The 17,666-nt window shown below is 32.5% G+C and overlaps 1 protein-coding gene across 1 annotated transcript in view; it reads left to right on the forward strand.

Moving 5' to 3' along the window:
- The first annotated feature begins 2,361 nt into the window (after positions 1 to 2,361).
- The window catches only part of LOC125075788 (chondroitin sulfate proteoglycan 4), a 32,135-nt gene continuing 16,830 nt past the window's right edge, over positions 2,362 to 17,666 (forward strand). The window contains exons 1-9 of the mRNA XM_047687548.1: positions 2,362 to 2,721; positions 2,854 to 2,990; positions 3,283 to 3,429; positions 6,103 to 6,246; positions 6,693 to 6,874; positions 7,856 to 8,063; positions 14,124 to 14,279; positions 14,503 to 14,727; positions 15,268 to 15,552. Coding sequence (XP_047543504.1) covers positions 2,667 to 2,721; positions 2,854 to 2,990; positions 3,283 to 3,429; positions 6,103 to 6,246; positions 6,693 to 6,874; positions 7,856 to 8,063; positions 14,124 to 14,279; positions 14,503 to 14,727; positions 15,268 to 15,552 — 1,539 coding nt within the window. The 5' untranslated portion in view covers positions 2,362 to 2,666. The remainder of the gene's footprint in view (positions 2,722 to 2,853; positions 2,991 to 3,282; positions 3,430 to 6,102; positions 6,247 to 6,692; positions 6,875 to 7,855; positions 8,064 to 14,123; positions 14,280 to 14,502; positions 14,728 to 15,267; positions 15,553 to 17,666) is intronic.

Genomic DNA, 17,666 nt, shown 5'->3' on the forward strand with positions numbered 1-17,666 from the left:
TTCATTAAAACTACAATGGCTGTAACTACAGTACTACAAATAATATAAATTACTAGGCTTCCCTCAAAAAAAAACAGCACCGGTCATTCTTATTAATAAACAAAATACTTTGTCACACGCTAATTGTAACACATACAACATATTATCAGAATTTCGTTATATCAACTAGTTGGGCGGTAGATCTGTTATATTATTGAATAAACCATAAAACAGCACGACAAACATCAGTTACACAATGGAAAAAACAATGGCTGTACTAGGGAATAAGACATTGAATTTTTGTGTGAAAGAGTTACGTCTCATTCATTAAAACATTATTTTCCCTTAAAAATATTTATAAAAACTATATTAATGGCCTGATAGTAGAAATGAACACTCGGTCCAAGTAGAAAACCACTACAAGTATTTTTGAGAAGTCAAAAAATATAACACAATCCTTAATCAAAGTTTGATCCATGAATATTATTTAAAAGTTACACTTTTAGTGTGGTACCAATGTTCCTACACATTATTACATATTTAGGTAATTGTATGGACCTGAGCTTTTCTTAGTCACGACTAGTCTATACTAACAATGATATTGAGGTAATGTATGTTAAAATTGTGTGTAAAATAATATATATCATTAAAACCAGGATTACACAACTTAGTTGCAGTTTATATTATACCGATATTTCTAAATAATAACTAAATATATAAAAATGTGCCAAATTAACAACATTATCTTTATGAAGTCTTCTAAGAAAATAAAATATTAAATGATTAAAATTAAGCAACATCTGTCAATAGAGAGTAGGAGGTGAGTATAATTTAAGTAATTTCAAAATCGTTATAATTTCGACTTTGTTCTAGAAAACTATAAATCAATGTAGGAAACAAATAATAATATTGTAAATAAATGCTACGGGTGACATCTACATTATTTTTTTGTCATCATCATACATAGACTGGACCTAACAAGTTGGGCTGTAATAACGCCATCTATATTCTCAACTCATATATCAAGCTAACTGTTCAAAACTCACTTGCCGTTCAATTTTATCACACTTACACTAGAGGTCGCATTTAATTTTTATCATACACTGCTATAATTCTTTTTACATGTAAATTTTGACTGGTAAAACTTAATTATTTTTCGTATTATTAATTTTAAAATTATATAATTGATTATATTATGAATAATATGCTATCAGGCTAAAATAAAAATATGTTTTTTATATTGATCTTGCGATCGAAATGGTGTGGTAAGGTTTAAAAGTCAAAGCGGTTTATATTTATAAATAAAAATCAATTATAACAATATTAAGTAAATTAAAACCTTTTCTGTATATGGTCCATAAATTAAATTACGAAATGTAAAATTTTGACATAAAAAAATATTTAAAAAATTTAGAAACAAAATCAACTATCATATGACATTAGCGAGGCATAGCAAGGCAATATATTGCTTTAAAGGTCCTAGAATGTTCAACATACGACGAATGTGCTATCTTTTCGGCACTATACGTCCAAAAAGTATTTTAGACAAGGCGAATTGTATTAATATAAAAGACAGGAGGTTTTACCACTGCGATGAGCCAACACAGCCCTTCGACAATTTACCTTTTAAAGTCCGTAGCAGGTATAGTACTGAAATTTATTTTCTACATTTCCAAAATTATCTACATATAGGTACTCCAAATTGCATATAGCTAGCTAGCTATAAGTAGATAGATAGATGTGTAAGAAATATATACTAATATTACAATCCATAATTGTATTTTCTTCGATGTTATATAATACTTTTTATAATTAAAATTGTTAAAATATTAAATAAACCTTATTAAATATTTTTTCAGATATACATTGACCGTGGTATGTTCACTATTATTTGGTATAGGGCTATGGGCACCATTTCTTATAGTGTGGTATTCAATGGCTAAAAGAACTATGTAAAACCTTTATTGGAAAATATACATCGTATACATAAAAATTAAAAACATTTAATATATTCATTTTGTTTCATTAGTATTTAACTACGAATATGTTATAGCTTTTCTTTATAATGTATTAGAAATTACAAATTATTCAATACATTAAATATTTTGTTATGATAATATTAAAATATATTGATATTAGCAATCTACATTGTATTTCATGGTCATTGAAGTGATAAATTATAACAAAACTCTAGTGCAGAGTTAGCTTTATATGCGTTCATCGAACAGAATCTCCGCTACCTAAAGTTTCTCAATTCTCTATAATCTGTATTATGCAAAAGCGTCAAGCACAAGTAGACGCAGTAGTCGTCTGTCGCAGTATACCTAGCTACTCCTTGTCAGCTTGCGGCCATGTTAGTATCGTTGACGTGAGGACGGCAATTTTAGTTTTAAATTATATTTTGTTTTTTTTTTGGAAAGAACTAGAAATTTTTACTAAAAATTAAAACAATTTTATAAAAAGTGTAGTGCTTTCGGAACAGATTTTTCAAAAATAGTTTGTATTTTCAAATAGACGCCACACCTGCAATATCCTCCGGTGATTTTTAAAGATGTCTCGATATTTTTTTGTCTCGAGATCGGTAAAAATAAACACAAGAGTGCTTAGGATAACAATAATGTTTAACGCGTATTTATTTCAACAATAAATATTAAGGTTTTTGGTGTACTGAGTGCTTTTTTTTTAAAATGGAACTTTTGTTTATATTGTGTCTTGTTTCCTTTGGACTGGCCTACGATAAAGGTAAAGAGAAATATCTTAATATAATATCGTTAATTAATATTATAAAGCAGTGTAAAGTATTCTAAACATAACAATTTAATTTTAAAAGGTATTTGTAAATAAACAGACGTTAAAATGCTTGTTTATTTTTAGCGTCGTTCTATGGTGCGAGTTACATATCGTACCCGCTTCAAGAAGCAAAGGGAGTCACGGATATAAGCTTTAGATTTCGTACTCATTTATCTGACGCCCTTTTACTACTTGCTGCTGGCAAAACAGATTATTGTATGGTGTGTAAATTAATTTTTTAATCTTCCTGAATTTAATTCATATTTATAAGTAAATTTATTTTCGTTTGTAATTCCGAAAATCTGATTGATATATAAGAATAATAAATGAAAAATCCTAATCTTATAATGATTAATAGCGTGAATCACTAAAAAGTTTTAATTTAAATAAAAATAATAAAATTGTGCTATATAAGAATTTAAAAAATAAAAATAATAATAACACTTGAGAATAATAACAAGAAATGAATATACAAATGATAGTGTGATGATATAATTAGATGTACACTTTTAGATTCGACTGGAAAGTGGTAGATTAAAACTTCATATAAATCTTGGTGCTGGTGAAAGTGAACTATCCTCGTCAAAAGGCACTTATCTCAATGATACCCAGTGGCATCATGTCAGCATCATTAGAAGAGAGGCTAACCTGACTATGAAGGTATTTTAAATCATGTACACAATTGTTTTAACCTTAGTAGCTAGAGAAACGGTATAAGACAGGTTTGCATAACTCCAGATTTCTTTTCATCGACTGTCATGTATCAGAAAAATATGTTCCTTTAGATAATATACAACTATATTTCCAACACCCAAATGCAGTAAGTTTTTATTTCATGGCATTTCAACGAAATTTAACAATCATCAAAAAAGCAATATTCCGATGATAAACTATGATTATGGCTTCTTCTAAATTGGATATCCTAATTACTACAAATGTATGATAATAATACAAAACTTTATTTGTTTTGAGTAATTTTATTTCATGATGACGAAGTGCTCCTGACCAATTTTGACCACAGCTGCCAATCATAGCGAAGTATGCAAGAAATATTAAATTGTCCTCATAACTGTTTTAAGTTACAAGGACAGGCATTTTTATAAAAGATTAAAGTTACTATGTTTTAAATTACAATGGTAGTATAGTGCACAAGATTATTAGCAAAGACAAGGAAACTGATGGGATGGCATATCCAACATGATCAAAAAGAGTTCAAGCGCAGAGCCGATGGCTTTACTTGTTTTCCGAGCCTTGGAAGAGCACATGGCTTCAACTCCGGATTGCTATTGAGTGTGCTCGATCTGGCACTTGAACCTAGGCCATTGCTTATACCTAGCCACTAGGCTACAGAGGTAGTGCAACTTATTTAATTGACGAATGGTCTAGACAAGCCAGCTTTAGTAATAGATAAATGTCTTATTTGTCTAATGTTTAAACTTTTCAGACATCTTTGTAGATAAGTTATTTTAAAAATTTTAGAAGTTACATTCTAAATATTTTGTTTATTCAGGATTGTTTGCAAGAATTCGGACATAGCAATATTGCCTTTTATACATTCTTGTGGCTTCCTTATGAATTTACATGTTTTATGAATATAAATATAAAAATATAAAGTTATCTAGTGTATCTATATAAAACAGGCTATCAATTGTTACTAAACATCATAACTGACCAGTCTATTGGCCGAAACTGTTCTTTATTAGTACAGTGTTAAGTACTAGAATCCATAGAATTTTATTTATTCAAACAGTAATTTAAAATATTATTTATTACATCAACTTCTTTTGTATTTACATTAATAATATTATGTATATACATTAATATTGCTTTTTTGCATTGTATGCTTTTCTAAATTATTCTTTTGTTTGAGCTGAAGCCTTGTACAGTTGTTTTTGACATTTGCTTAGGTTTCTGGCATCACATACAATAGGCATTGCAATGCATGCCAGCCATTAGCTAGTTTCCTATGCTGAAACAAAGATTGAATTTTAGCATTGTCATTTTCTCATATCTCTCTCTGAATAGACATAACTGTCAGATCAAAATGTGATTGTCTATTTTTGTCCTTGAATAATATTTCGAAAATAGTATTTTCATAAATAGCCTATGACAAATATGAATTGAGTTATTTTATTTGAGATTCTTTTTATATAGTCGAGTTTAGTAAGGTTCGTATGTTTTTTTTATAAATAAATCCATTATCGTAAATACCGTAAAAAAATACTGTTTTGTGTATTTTTAAATTGAAAAAACCAAATCCAATTGGAAACATATTGGTCCTCTACAAACATTATGTTGAAATAAAAACATTGCCTTTTCGATATTTGGTTTTAGTGTTAAATGCAGAAAATGTTGGGCGCCCGTTCCGTAAAAATACATGGTATCGGCTTTCATATACAGTGTTTGGTTTGAGTTAGAAAAGCACACAACATCAAAGGACATCAAAGGGGGAACTTTCGTCGTCGACCACTTAGCAGTTATTCGCGAATCGGTGACGCGTTACGCGTCGGCTATAACATTGGGCTTCGAGGATTCATTATAAATGAATGTTTAACAAATATTCGTAACACAGGCGAATTACTGCGAACATATTAGGATATTGTATAGTAATATTGGTAATGATATTAACTATACTAATATTATAAATGCGAAACTAACCCTGTCTGTCTGTCGGTCTGTTTGTTTCTTTTTTATGGCCAAATCACTGAATCGAATTTTATGACATTTTGTACGAAGTAAACTTGAACTCAAAGGCTACTTTTAATGTCTAACATCTAACGACCAAACACTAAAACGCTAGCGAAGCCGCGAGTGACAACTAGTATATGTTAATCAATCGTTAACATCACTCGGAGACTGTATCATGATAAGACAATGTGTTTGATAGCAATCCTCACATTCGTCTAATATCAATGTATAATAGTCTGTTAATCTGTACATTTTAAATCTATTTATCAAAGAGGCTTTATATAAAGTTATTGCTCAGGTTTCTAATCAATAGTCTATAGCTGCTTCTACCACTATTCTATAGCTACAGCCTACGCATTTATTTATATTGAATATAACCGAGATGCACCCTATAACGTGTGAATTGAAACATTCATGCTGTATATGCGTACTAGATGGAATTAAATTAAGGATGTATGATGTATTCCTGTTATAGATTGAGAATATCTCAGTTCGAAATCATACGATTTATATCCTATTGTTGCTAATATAATTAAAACCATACTTGAAATGGATACATAGTAATACTGTATACTAAAGTGTGCAATATGACTCAGTCGAGCCAAACGGCTGATTATGTCATTGACTTTGGCTCATTATTTTTAGGTTGACGACAACGTCGTGAAGAAAAGGCTGCCGGGACGCTTCTTTGAGCTAAACATACACTTCGGTATATTTCTCGGAGGGCAGGGCGACTTTTCAGAGCTCTTTCTCGGTCATATGGAAAATTTCCGTGGATGTATGGAGGATGTATGTTAATGTTTATCATTCAAATATATTTTATGAATCAATATATCATTTTTGTAACTGAAAGATCTTTATAAGATACGGATCAACCTACGTGTTCTATATTTAAATTGCTTTCGAGATATTACACTAATAGAAGCCAAATAAAAAATAAAATTATTTTCGATCATTTTAATTAAAAAATGTATAGGATGATCATGAATAAAAATGGAATACTTTTAAGCTTATGAATTCATTATTGAAAAGGGAAGCGAATAACAGAGTTATTAATATAGTATATGCATGTCTGTCATTACTTAAATGAAACGGTTGATTTATATTTTACTTTTTATATCTGACAGTGACAATAATAATACCAAACTACTAGATATATACGACTTACATACATAATATCCATTATATTGTATGTTAATAACATATTAACAAGATTGTTTTTAAAATATGTCTAGGTCTACTATAATGGGGTAAAAATAATTGAAAAAGCACGAAGCCGAAGTGGTTCAGTGCACGTCGAGGGCGTGACATGGAACTGCGCACCCGAATTCGATGCCGACATCAACGCTGATATCAGTTTTATTGACGAGGGAGCGTATTTGATTCTTCCGAGAATAAATTCAAGAGCAGGAGGAAGGTGGGTTGGTCAAATTTAAGACGGACACTTTTTTTTTAAATATACGATTGTATAATTATGGTAACATTGGTCTATAATGATATATTATCATTATACAGCGTGTTTTATTTGTATTACAAATTATTGAGATGTTATAACCATAATAACGATTAGTCGTTTTTTTTATTCTGGGTCACAGACTTCTTTATTGCAATCGAATGACACGTTATACTGTTGCCTTACTTAGATAATCTAAATAAATAATTATTATTTTTAATTATTAATAAAGTCTATTCAAAGTAGAATAATTTTTTTATGTCAATCCAATTATACAGAAAAAAAAAACGTTGTACATTCTTCAAATCATAAAGAAAAAAAGACTTTGATGACTAGATTTTTTTTTAAGCTTACATGTAATTATCATTAAAAGTCCGATTCAACTGATTTACCTTTTTACTTATTTTGATTTCATTTACGTTAAAATTATAGGTAAGCACAAACCCTTTAATAAAATATAAAGCAGTCGTTTTACGTTATTCATCATACGATTGCACCCTTAGAAGTTTCGTTAACGCAAAACTAGACATGCAATGATAATTCAATTGGAAATGTCTCTTAAACACTTTTATATTGCTTTATTTCGAATATGTAAAAAAAAAAAATATGCAAATTATAGATAATTGTTTCCATCTTTTTAATATTAACAAATCTTCTGTCCAAACAGCAATAGTCAAACATTTAGTTGGGGATAAGCAGGTGGACTGACGAAAGGACCACCTGATAGGGTGTGGTCATAATCGCCCATAGACATTAGCGCTCTAAAAAATATTCACTATTCCTTAAATTGTCAATGCGCTACCAATTTACAAAGTTTTGCTCCTTGGGCCCATAATAACAATAGTCCTTCAAACTGGAATACAAGATTATAGCTGTTCCACCACTTATCGCAAGTGATTTTAATTTTGTTGGAACATAAATATAATTCTTATTTGTTATAAATAGATGGCAGATTGAATTTAAAACTATCACGCCGAACGCGATGATCCTTTACAATCCGGGTGGCGGTCGTGGCTCGGACTTCTTGGCTGTAGAGATATTGGAGGGAGTCGTGCGAGTGAAGATGGCGAGAGGGCAGATAGTCCACAACGATCGGGTCAACGATGGACAATGGCACAAGATGCATCTGCTGTTTAACCCCTCGCTTATTGAGGTGAGTCCGCTTCATGTTTGCTCAATAGCAACTATCGAATGTTTTGTGTTTTATTTTGATAGGATGTTGGTCACCACCCACAAACTTTAATACAGTAAGAAACGTTAACTGTTTCTTATACCATTGATTTCTTATCAATTAGAACGAATTTTAAGTCTCTTGGTATAAGTATATGTATGTGCCAGTGTCCATGACGCTTTTTACATCATTAATAATATTGTATTTAAATTCTATTGAAGAAATAACAATGAGAATCGCAGAATTTATAATTTTCATTAAAACTTACATAGCGAACGAAACTTTATATCTAATTTCCTTTCAATCCGGTTGGAGATGAGTTTTACTTCTACGGCAAACAAATGGCATTGCTTTGTGCGAATTGCTTCTAATTAAAATATTTATCAAAGAAATAATTAATATATTATACATATGGTATTATTTTAGTAATCTATCAATTGATGTGTACACGATTTATTTGAAACAAATGCAATCGCATATCTGTTGACCTTATTTTTATTCAAGCGTACAATGAGGTCGAGTCGAAATCTGTAATGGCTCTGATTGAACTGTCTGATGAAGTGCCCGGCGATAACAATATTTGTATCGAATAATATAAATATAAATATTAAACAATTTTGAACCTTATGTTAGTTGAATAAGCCCTCGAATGCAATAACAATGCTCGCGTAAAACGCTATATTTCTATTCGTATCATTACTCGCTTTGAGTACAAATATTATATTGGTGCACTCGAATATTGCGCGAACGATTTTGTTGGAATGAAAATTCGTCTATTTTTATTATAATCCTTGATTTGAAAATCGAATAGGATTTTTTATAACATTTATGTACTAGTTTAGAAGAGCTATTCTGTAAGAATAAAAAAAACTCGAAACTCAACGCAGACCGTGGTCTGTTGGTCACACCGAGAAATGTAAGAATATTATATGCGACTTACACGTCTCGAAATGGTGTGTCGCCGTAAGTCGGCTGTGAACATTTTCACGAGTGAGATACGAAGTGAATTCTTACAGAATCGCACCGCTGAACGTTTAATTAATAGTCATGCAATGCGAAAATGTTACCTACAATTATTTATATATGTCGTTTTTAAATATGAAAATAAATTACTTTCTATTATTTTAATTAATGTTGGAACACGAAAGGTACGTAGGAAATTACATAGGCAGTCAGACGTTAAATCGCATTAATGCTTTTGCGAATTAATCAGGTCGAGGATTGGTAATAATATTCCCATGTATATGTGAATATAGTTTATTTTAAATTATGTTCTTGTTGCTTTTAGTTCGCAATTGTATGAATAATTTACACTTCAATCGGCTTCATGTGTAACCTTTTGTAACAAAGAAACCGCTGGAGCTGCAGCCTAGGTTTTCTTTTTATTCTTTATTTAAACCAATCTATGTCTAATGGGAAGTTGTAGATGTTGACAAACCTGATCACACTTTTTAGGGCTAAACATTTTTTCATTTTATGGGTATGCACATTGCACAGTGATGTGATGATGATGATTACCAGGAAATAGAAATATTTACACATTAAAATATCGTAAATGAATAGGATAAAAACATAGAAACGTCTGTCGAGTTTTTTTTTAGAGTAAAAAAATACTATTTATTTGTAAATGTTGATTCATTACTATTAGTATAGATTTCACAAAAGTTGTATATCCGCTTTCAAAGGGAATGATACGTAAAAAAATACTGTATGTTAATAACTACAAACTCATTAGTTCAGTGAAATTCGATACAAATAGCGTATAACCTACAGGATATGTAGGTAATAACTGATTTCTCATTTATAAAATTACTGTCTTCCGTCAGCACGTGAGGGTAGTCTAGGTTTAACCTATAATATATACATATAAAAAGCCTACCTAAAGCCAGGCCAGGCAGGTCAGTCTATAAGCTATTCCAAAATTCATAGAAATCCTTTCAGTTTTTGCGTGAAAGAGCAACAAATATCTACTCATCATCGTCACACGCTTTCGTTTGTAACATTACTACCAGTCTCAAAAATATGTAGTGACCTAGCATAGTAAATGTGTTTGGTTAATGAATTAAGACCGTATAACGTCAACACGATGTCTAAGTCTTGGCCACAGTAATGAATTATCCACACAGCATTCAAGCAGATTCATTGTGCTGTTGGAAATATCAGGAACCCTGTTCTTTTAATGACAAAAGCGTTTCAATATGAAAGCTTTAAAGCCGCCAATATTAGCTTCGGGAAACATTTCCGTTATATTGTAGAGACATGGGAACACGATACTGTGAACTAGGCATAACTAACATAACTAGGTATCTCTGACGGTGAGAATAGGTAACTGAGATTTTCTACTCTTATTAAAAATAACAACATTAACTTTATTGCTATCAGTTTTATTTTGGTCTCTCTCTCTCTTTCACATTCTGTATCTCTCTCTCTCTTTCTTTTTCTTTATTTCTGTTTATCTTTCATTCTCGCTCGCTCCCTCTTCTCTCTCTCTATCTTTGTATGTCTCTTTATCTCTCTCTCAATGACTTAATGAAATTTCTGGCTACGTTATTTGGTCAATTTAAGTATGACAGAAAAGCATTTTCTGCTATCATTTTTAAACCTATTCACCGTGAAGCGAGCCCCTCCACGCTAATTTATCGACGTGTATTGGTTGAGTGACGCTTGTCTTAGTATAATGACGCGAGATGACTAATAAGAATAAAAACAGCAAAAAGATATATACGATTAGATTATATTTGTTAATGCAGGTTTAACGTGAAAGGCGCGTTTTTGATTGAACAGATCTATTGAAGCTGGGATACGATTACATATGATGCGTTAGTTATATGCATGTTTATTTTACACACACACAAAGTGAATTGAACGAAGCGTGAGATTCTGTTTCCATTGAATATATGAAATGTCAATTTGTTACGCTGTGCATATTGACTGAACTTTATTGAAATCCGTTATCAATTGGACAAATAACAGGGCGTATGTGATACCATAAGCTGGACATACACATTTCGATGATTAAAAGATAAAAACCTTTTCAATATAAACTAAAGGTATGTAGGTAGTAAAATAATACTAAATCCCATTTTTTTGTACGAGAATACTCGTACATTTTTTTTAATTAAAAAAAGGTTTGATATCTTTATATATATATATTTGAAGATATAAAATGTTCAATGACTGAGATAGTATAGTGATTAGAACACGTGAATTGCGGGTTCAAATCTAGTCAAACAACACTGTATTTTCAAAACTTTATCATTGAATTTAATATGTTTATAATAACATCGTGCTTGCTTGCCTGCTTGACGTCAAGGAAAATATCACAAGGCAACACGATTGTGTCGTAAATCTGCCACTTGGTATACGCGTTGGAACAGCGTGGTAGAATAACCGAACCTCAAGTAGAGAGAATACTTCTACTACTACTACTCAATTTTCTTTTATCATCCAAAATTTTCCGGTCAATGTCAATTTCAAAGCTAGGGGTTCTAACATGTTCGGCCATAGCTTTTAAAAGTTCTATATTGAACTAGGGCATCCTCTTGATGGTGTCGAACACTTTTGAATATGGTAATGAGCCCTTTGCCTTTACGAATTACATACTTGAGTATTAGCGGTGATTTGAAATGGATTTTTATTTAACCTTCTAAGAAGTAGCGGTGAGTGGTCATTAACGATAAAAATTAATAAAATACCCGCTCATTGCTAATACAATATCCTACTATAATAGTCGATCGTTTCAAGTTCTATAAAATCACAAATAAAAATAAAAATGTTCTTCATTCAAAAAGGCTGATAAAAACACTTTTGAATCGTGCCGTATTACAGCATTGAATTAAATGTAATGTTACCACCGGTCCGAGAAGTAGATTCTACCGTGAAGAACCGTCGTTAAACTCAGTAACCCTCCATCATTATAATTACGAATTTATGTCAAGCAATAACAATTATATTTATATATAAATCCTGACTGGATAAACAAATATTAACTACATGCTTTTTTATCATTAATATAATATTTTATCGAGTACTTTGCGTTACTTAGTAAGGTTTTTTTTATATAAAATCTAAATTTATTAATTGTCTTTGAATGTTATAGAATCGTAGGTAAATCGTAGTCAACGAAGGATGCATTACAAGATTTCGTGTCGGAGACTAGGTCTTATAAGTATAGGTACCTGATACGATCAATGTTAATGTTCGGAGACCACTAAATTGGAAAAACATATGATACTTAGTACTTTGTTAGATAAGCAGTCTATTAATTTCATGCTTCTCATTCTTATATTATAAACTACCTTAAGGTGACTTACTATATTATTTTCCGTATTAACGTAGTAACTACTGAACCGATTTGTTTGGAACATTTTGTATATATATTTTTTTTATGTTTATAAATAGTTCACTAAGGACCACAGATATTGTTATAGTTTATTATTATTATATAACATCATTATATAATATAATTGGGTATAAAATACGCGACGTGAAACTAATCGCGTTAAAACATTCAATTAACGTAAAATAATCTAACGCGGGGTGTATACGCGTCAATCCTTAGTGACGGAGGAGCGTCTCTATGCGTGAGCGTATATATATATATATCTTTGTTTTTATGATATACCTACCTGATGGTAAGTGGTCACCCCCTCTCATAGATAATGGCGTCAATCACCAATGCAGATCGAACTTTTAGTTCCTTGTATTAGCGCGTTCGAATAAACAAACAATCTTTTCCTCTTTATAATATAAGTAAAGACAAAGATCGTGAAGGTAAGAAAGATGTGTGTGCATGTGTTAAAAGTGGATGTGTCGGATGTTAATCTATCACAGACTCGTAATTGAGCATCGTGGTGGGGTACACTGCAAACATTACCCTCAAAAAGGAGAGCAGGTCATAGCCCCGTAGTGGGACTTTTATAGGCTGTTAATTCAATGAAATTTCATTGAATTATTTAATTGTACTCTTGACATAAAAGAATGTCGAGCGGTTAATTATTATACACGAAACTGGTGCCATAAACGTATGGAAATTATTAAAAAATTGTGAATCAAATTAATGCTAACAAAACGATTATATAACAGATATAAAGTATAAAATAATGCAAAGGGAACGAGGAAGACATTTTTATATTTTTTAAGACTACAATAGCTTGTTACCTTACTTATGAACTTTGCATTTCGTTATTATCTTCTATACAAAATAGAATGCATGTTCGTCGCCGCCTATGCGCTTCTAAGCCGTTCATCGGATTGTGAAGATTTTTTTGTGAATTTTACTGCATGCGAATACTCATAAACATCAGATTTTTTCTGTGTGTGTTGTCCTTCAATATAAAACTACTGTGAAGCTATAATATTTTTTTGTTTATATGGTGGTCACCACCGCCCATAGACAAAGGCCGCCATTCCTTACATCACCTATGCACCACTTGGGAACTAAGATGTTATGTCCCTTGTGCCTGTGATTACATACCATGATATTTACATATTATCTCAATACTTATAAATTATGTATTCCTATTAATTGTCGCTCGCGTTTTAGAGAGTGGACGTCACGTGTTTTGCATAAAAAAATAGACTAGATGCTTAAGTTTGGTTTATACTAAATTTAATAAAATTCTGTTCAGTCGCTTGGAAGTGAATGAGCAACAAACAGACAGAGTCATATTCACACGTATAATATAAGCATAGATTTTTTTACATGAGTACGTATAGTTTGATGCTTGCTTGTTTACTCGGATCAAAAACGACGTCCGTCTGTAAGAGGATATGTTCTTTGATCATGGTTAACCATCCTTCTGATTTTATTAAGAGCTCTAGCGAACTTTTTACAAATTGATATATGCTGTGCCTTCCTGTTGAATTTATTTATTGACATAGATATATTTATATGCTATATTTTTATTTGTATATTCATAATAAAAAACTCAACATTTGCGGTCATATAAAATATTCGTGTTATGTGTTAATGAAGTTTATTGTTAACATTTATATTTATTAATCAAAATTTTTTTACAAATTTAATAAAATAATTTTCAGCTCTCAATCGACAATATTGCAATGAGCACCCGTATAGAGAGCGGCGGTACGAGGTATTTGGATCTATCCGACTCTTTCTATCTCGGCGGGATAGAGAGTGAGAAGAGACAGCGAGCGTTCTCGAAGGGCATCAAAGCGGCTGATTCTAGCATAATGGTAAAATTATTTATCAATAATTAATATATTTTATTTGACTTAATTGTCGATCAAATAACTTTTAATGATTAGTAGCTCCTATTATAAAAACAGATAATTATATTAATTAATAACTAAGTGTCCCTTTATATTTTAATGCCTTTGCTTTCAATTTGTTTGTTCGATATCCGAAATCAATAACAGCTGATTAAATAAATTCTCACATTTAACGAAATATCCTTAGGGCTGCATCAGACCGATCGAGGTAGACGATAAGATTTACGGTTTACCCAACGCCGTTGTATCGTACGGCGTTAGCCCGAGATGCGTGTGGTGGTACCCTTGCCACGCCGGTCCGAGCCCTCCCTGCATACCACGAGCGACTTGCGAACAACACGGCGTCGACCACTTCACATGCAAGTGCGACTCTGAATTGTGTATTAATCCGGACTACGCTGAGAAATATAAGGTAATATCGCCGCTATTGCTCCCGCTATAAAGCTTACTATTGAATCAGTGTACTTTCTAAGTAAGGATGTCGTATGAGGTCAAGTGAAAGAGTTCATCGACCTCAATTATGTTCACGTGATATATCGGCAGGGTGGATTTTCCAGCCGATATTCGTATTTTTTATTGTTTGCTGGAACAAAGCCGAGCTATTAAGGTCCCGCTTCTACAGACTCAAACACAAAAATAGAATATTAATAAATTATTATAGCCTATTAGTTTTTTTTTTAAATAAAAAAATGATACAAAATATTTAGTCAAGTTTAATAATATCAATAATACAATAAGTTACATTAAACATCATAATTTGACATATTGGTTGCAATAAGTAGAAAAATAAGCATTAAAATGGCCACTGTAAAATGTTTTATTATAACGCTTAGAAAAAATGCCATGAGTTCTCTCTATTGATAAAGTATTTACATATAAATTCGGTAAAGTAAAATAAAAAAGTAAAGTAAGTAAAGCCCCATTTTATGATCACTCAATGTTTGTTTTCCAGGTGTTTTCTAAATCGAGCAGCGAATTAGAATTGGTAGCACTGTACCCTTTAACAGTACAAGAAGGAGGGGTGTCGGTGATAACGACGCAAAACATCGACGTCGTATTGGACCACCACAAGTACGGCGTGCGACCCTCCGGTGTATTGCTGCATGTCGCCCAATCCCCGCAACACGGCAGGATCGCCGTCGACCTGTCTTTGAGAAATCTACCTCAATACACCAATTATGTTGAAGGAGAAAAGTCTAAACAGTTCTTTACTCTCATGGATCTGTCTAGAGATAAGGTATTATAAAATACACAAATATGTACTATTTTTATTTTATCAGAACGCTTATTGTCGTCACACCTCGTGTCTAGTAGCCAGTAAAGCTTATGCGGTGGCAGATTCAATCGCTTAAATTTAAATTTACTGAAATGTCAATGAAGGCAATCTCATTATACCTACTTTATTATATTGGGTTTCACGGTCGTTTTAAGTAGTTCGGTGTTGTGAGTAAAACCGGTGCTCTTACGTCTGATCTCTGGTTCTATTGAATTATCGTCCAAAGTGCCCCTGTACCTGCGAGACAGCTGTATACATACAAATGAGGAGTGAGATACTATGCCTCACACAAGATAAATTATGCATTTCACTGAACCACTTTTCATACAGTCGTCATTTATTTCCTCATGATAGTCTACCATGAAAAACTACTGCTTTTTCGGGATTTGGAAGTTAACAGAACATTTGACAAAAATGAGCAAAATTGATGCATGATCAACACCTTCGCTCATTGGTCCGCCTCAACGTACATGCAGTGTCAAGATTTTCCTCAGTGTATGATTCGCATTAAGCCAAATTTTCTGTCTTTCCTCTTGTTTTAAAATTTGGCATCGAGTAATCTTTTAGTTAAAATTATCCGCAGTCCGTCCGTTTTGTAGTGAGGAAACTTGTACGAGAGACGGGTGATAAGTCCGCGGCTTAAGATACTTAATGACCGAAAATAATATATTGTTTCATATCTTATCTAATATCTTACATACAATGCCTTGGACCCACCCGAAAATATTCTGTATCTATCTTTTCAAAATGACGATCAACCGCAGCTTTCATTTCGTTGTCATCTGCAAATCTCCAGTCCCATAAGTCCTTATTCAAATTGAAAAAGAGGAAAACCTAGTTGCTAGGCCTGGGCTATACGGGTGGTAGTCAATCTCTGAGAACCCGTGCCTTTCAGGGCTTGCGTCGCAATGTTCGGTGTCAACGAGCGCGTTGTTTTGCAGAAAGAAAACTCCGCGTGTCAGTTTTTCATGTAGTTTCTGTACAGTGGCCTCGCGAACCTGAGTCAATAAATTGGAGTAATATTGGCCATTCATCGTAGTTCTAGGTAGGTAGCCGATAAGCAAAATTCCCTTGCTATCCCAGAAAACCTGAAAACCAATTAGCTTTGACGCCGACTTTTCTGCCTTGAATTTCTTCGACGGTCTTTCTCCTTTTTTTATCTATTGAATTATTGTTTGGGCTCCGGATCATATTGGTGAATCCAAGATTCATCTACGGTAACTATTCATAACCAAACGTCTTCCTTGTTATCGGTGACTAGCTCAAAAAATCTGCAAGTAGACGTTGCTTGCTAAGCGATGCAAGCATTTTAGGTACCCAGGGCGCGCTATTTTTCTCATATTCAAATGTTCATGTAAAATATCTCCAACTCGTTCTTTCCTAATCTGCAGATCTTCAACAATCTGCCACATTTTAATTCTTCAGTCGGACAGAGCAATTTTTTCGACTTTTCCGACTTTTCCTCAGTCAGTACCGTGACAGGGCAGCCCGGGCGAGAGACGTATTCTCTCGTCCTTGTTGAAATAAGCAGGTCTATTTTTTCATCATCATATATGAAGGGCAAAAAAGGATTCTGCGCCTTCATATACGATGTCGAAGAACTGAATACATGTCTTCAAAAATGTCGTTCGGGGCATTTCCCTTTCTTTACTAGGAATTATATCATGGCGCGGTGTTTAAAATTCCGAGAGTTTCCAGATTCGGCTGACATTGTTAGTGATGTTTGTTGTTTGAAATATAATTGAACTATGAGTGCAAACTTAATTAGTGATTTCTCTTGTAATACTACTGAGTGTCTATAGTGTGTATACCCTGACCTGAGACCTGAGTCCACATACAACTGTGTCGGATCTTTGTGGATATGGTAGATATGTTTTTTAAGCCATTGATGCAACTGCGACATTGTTGCAGCTATTTTATTATTAGCAGGAAAGTAGGCGATATTGTTGTTTCGTTTGTATGTTATTACAATGATTTTCTTTTGGGTAATTTTTATCTGAAGCCAATGTCTCGCAATTTGTCTCATCATTAACCTTCACGACAATTTTCTTGGTAATAGAGCGCAATTATTGTAT

The sequence above is a fragment of the Vanessa atalanta genome, chromosome Z, assembly GCF_905147765.1.
Source record: "Vanessa atalanta chromosome Z, ilVanAtal1.2, whole genome shotgun sequence".
NCBI classification, from domain to species: domain Eukaryota; kingdom Metazoa; phylum Arthropoda; class Insecta; order Lepidoptera; family Nymphalidae; genus Vanessa; species Vanessa atalanta.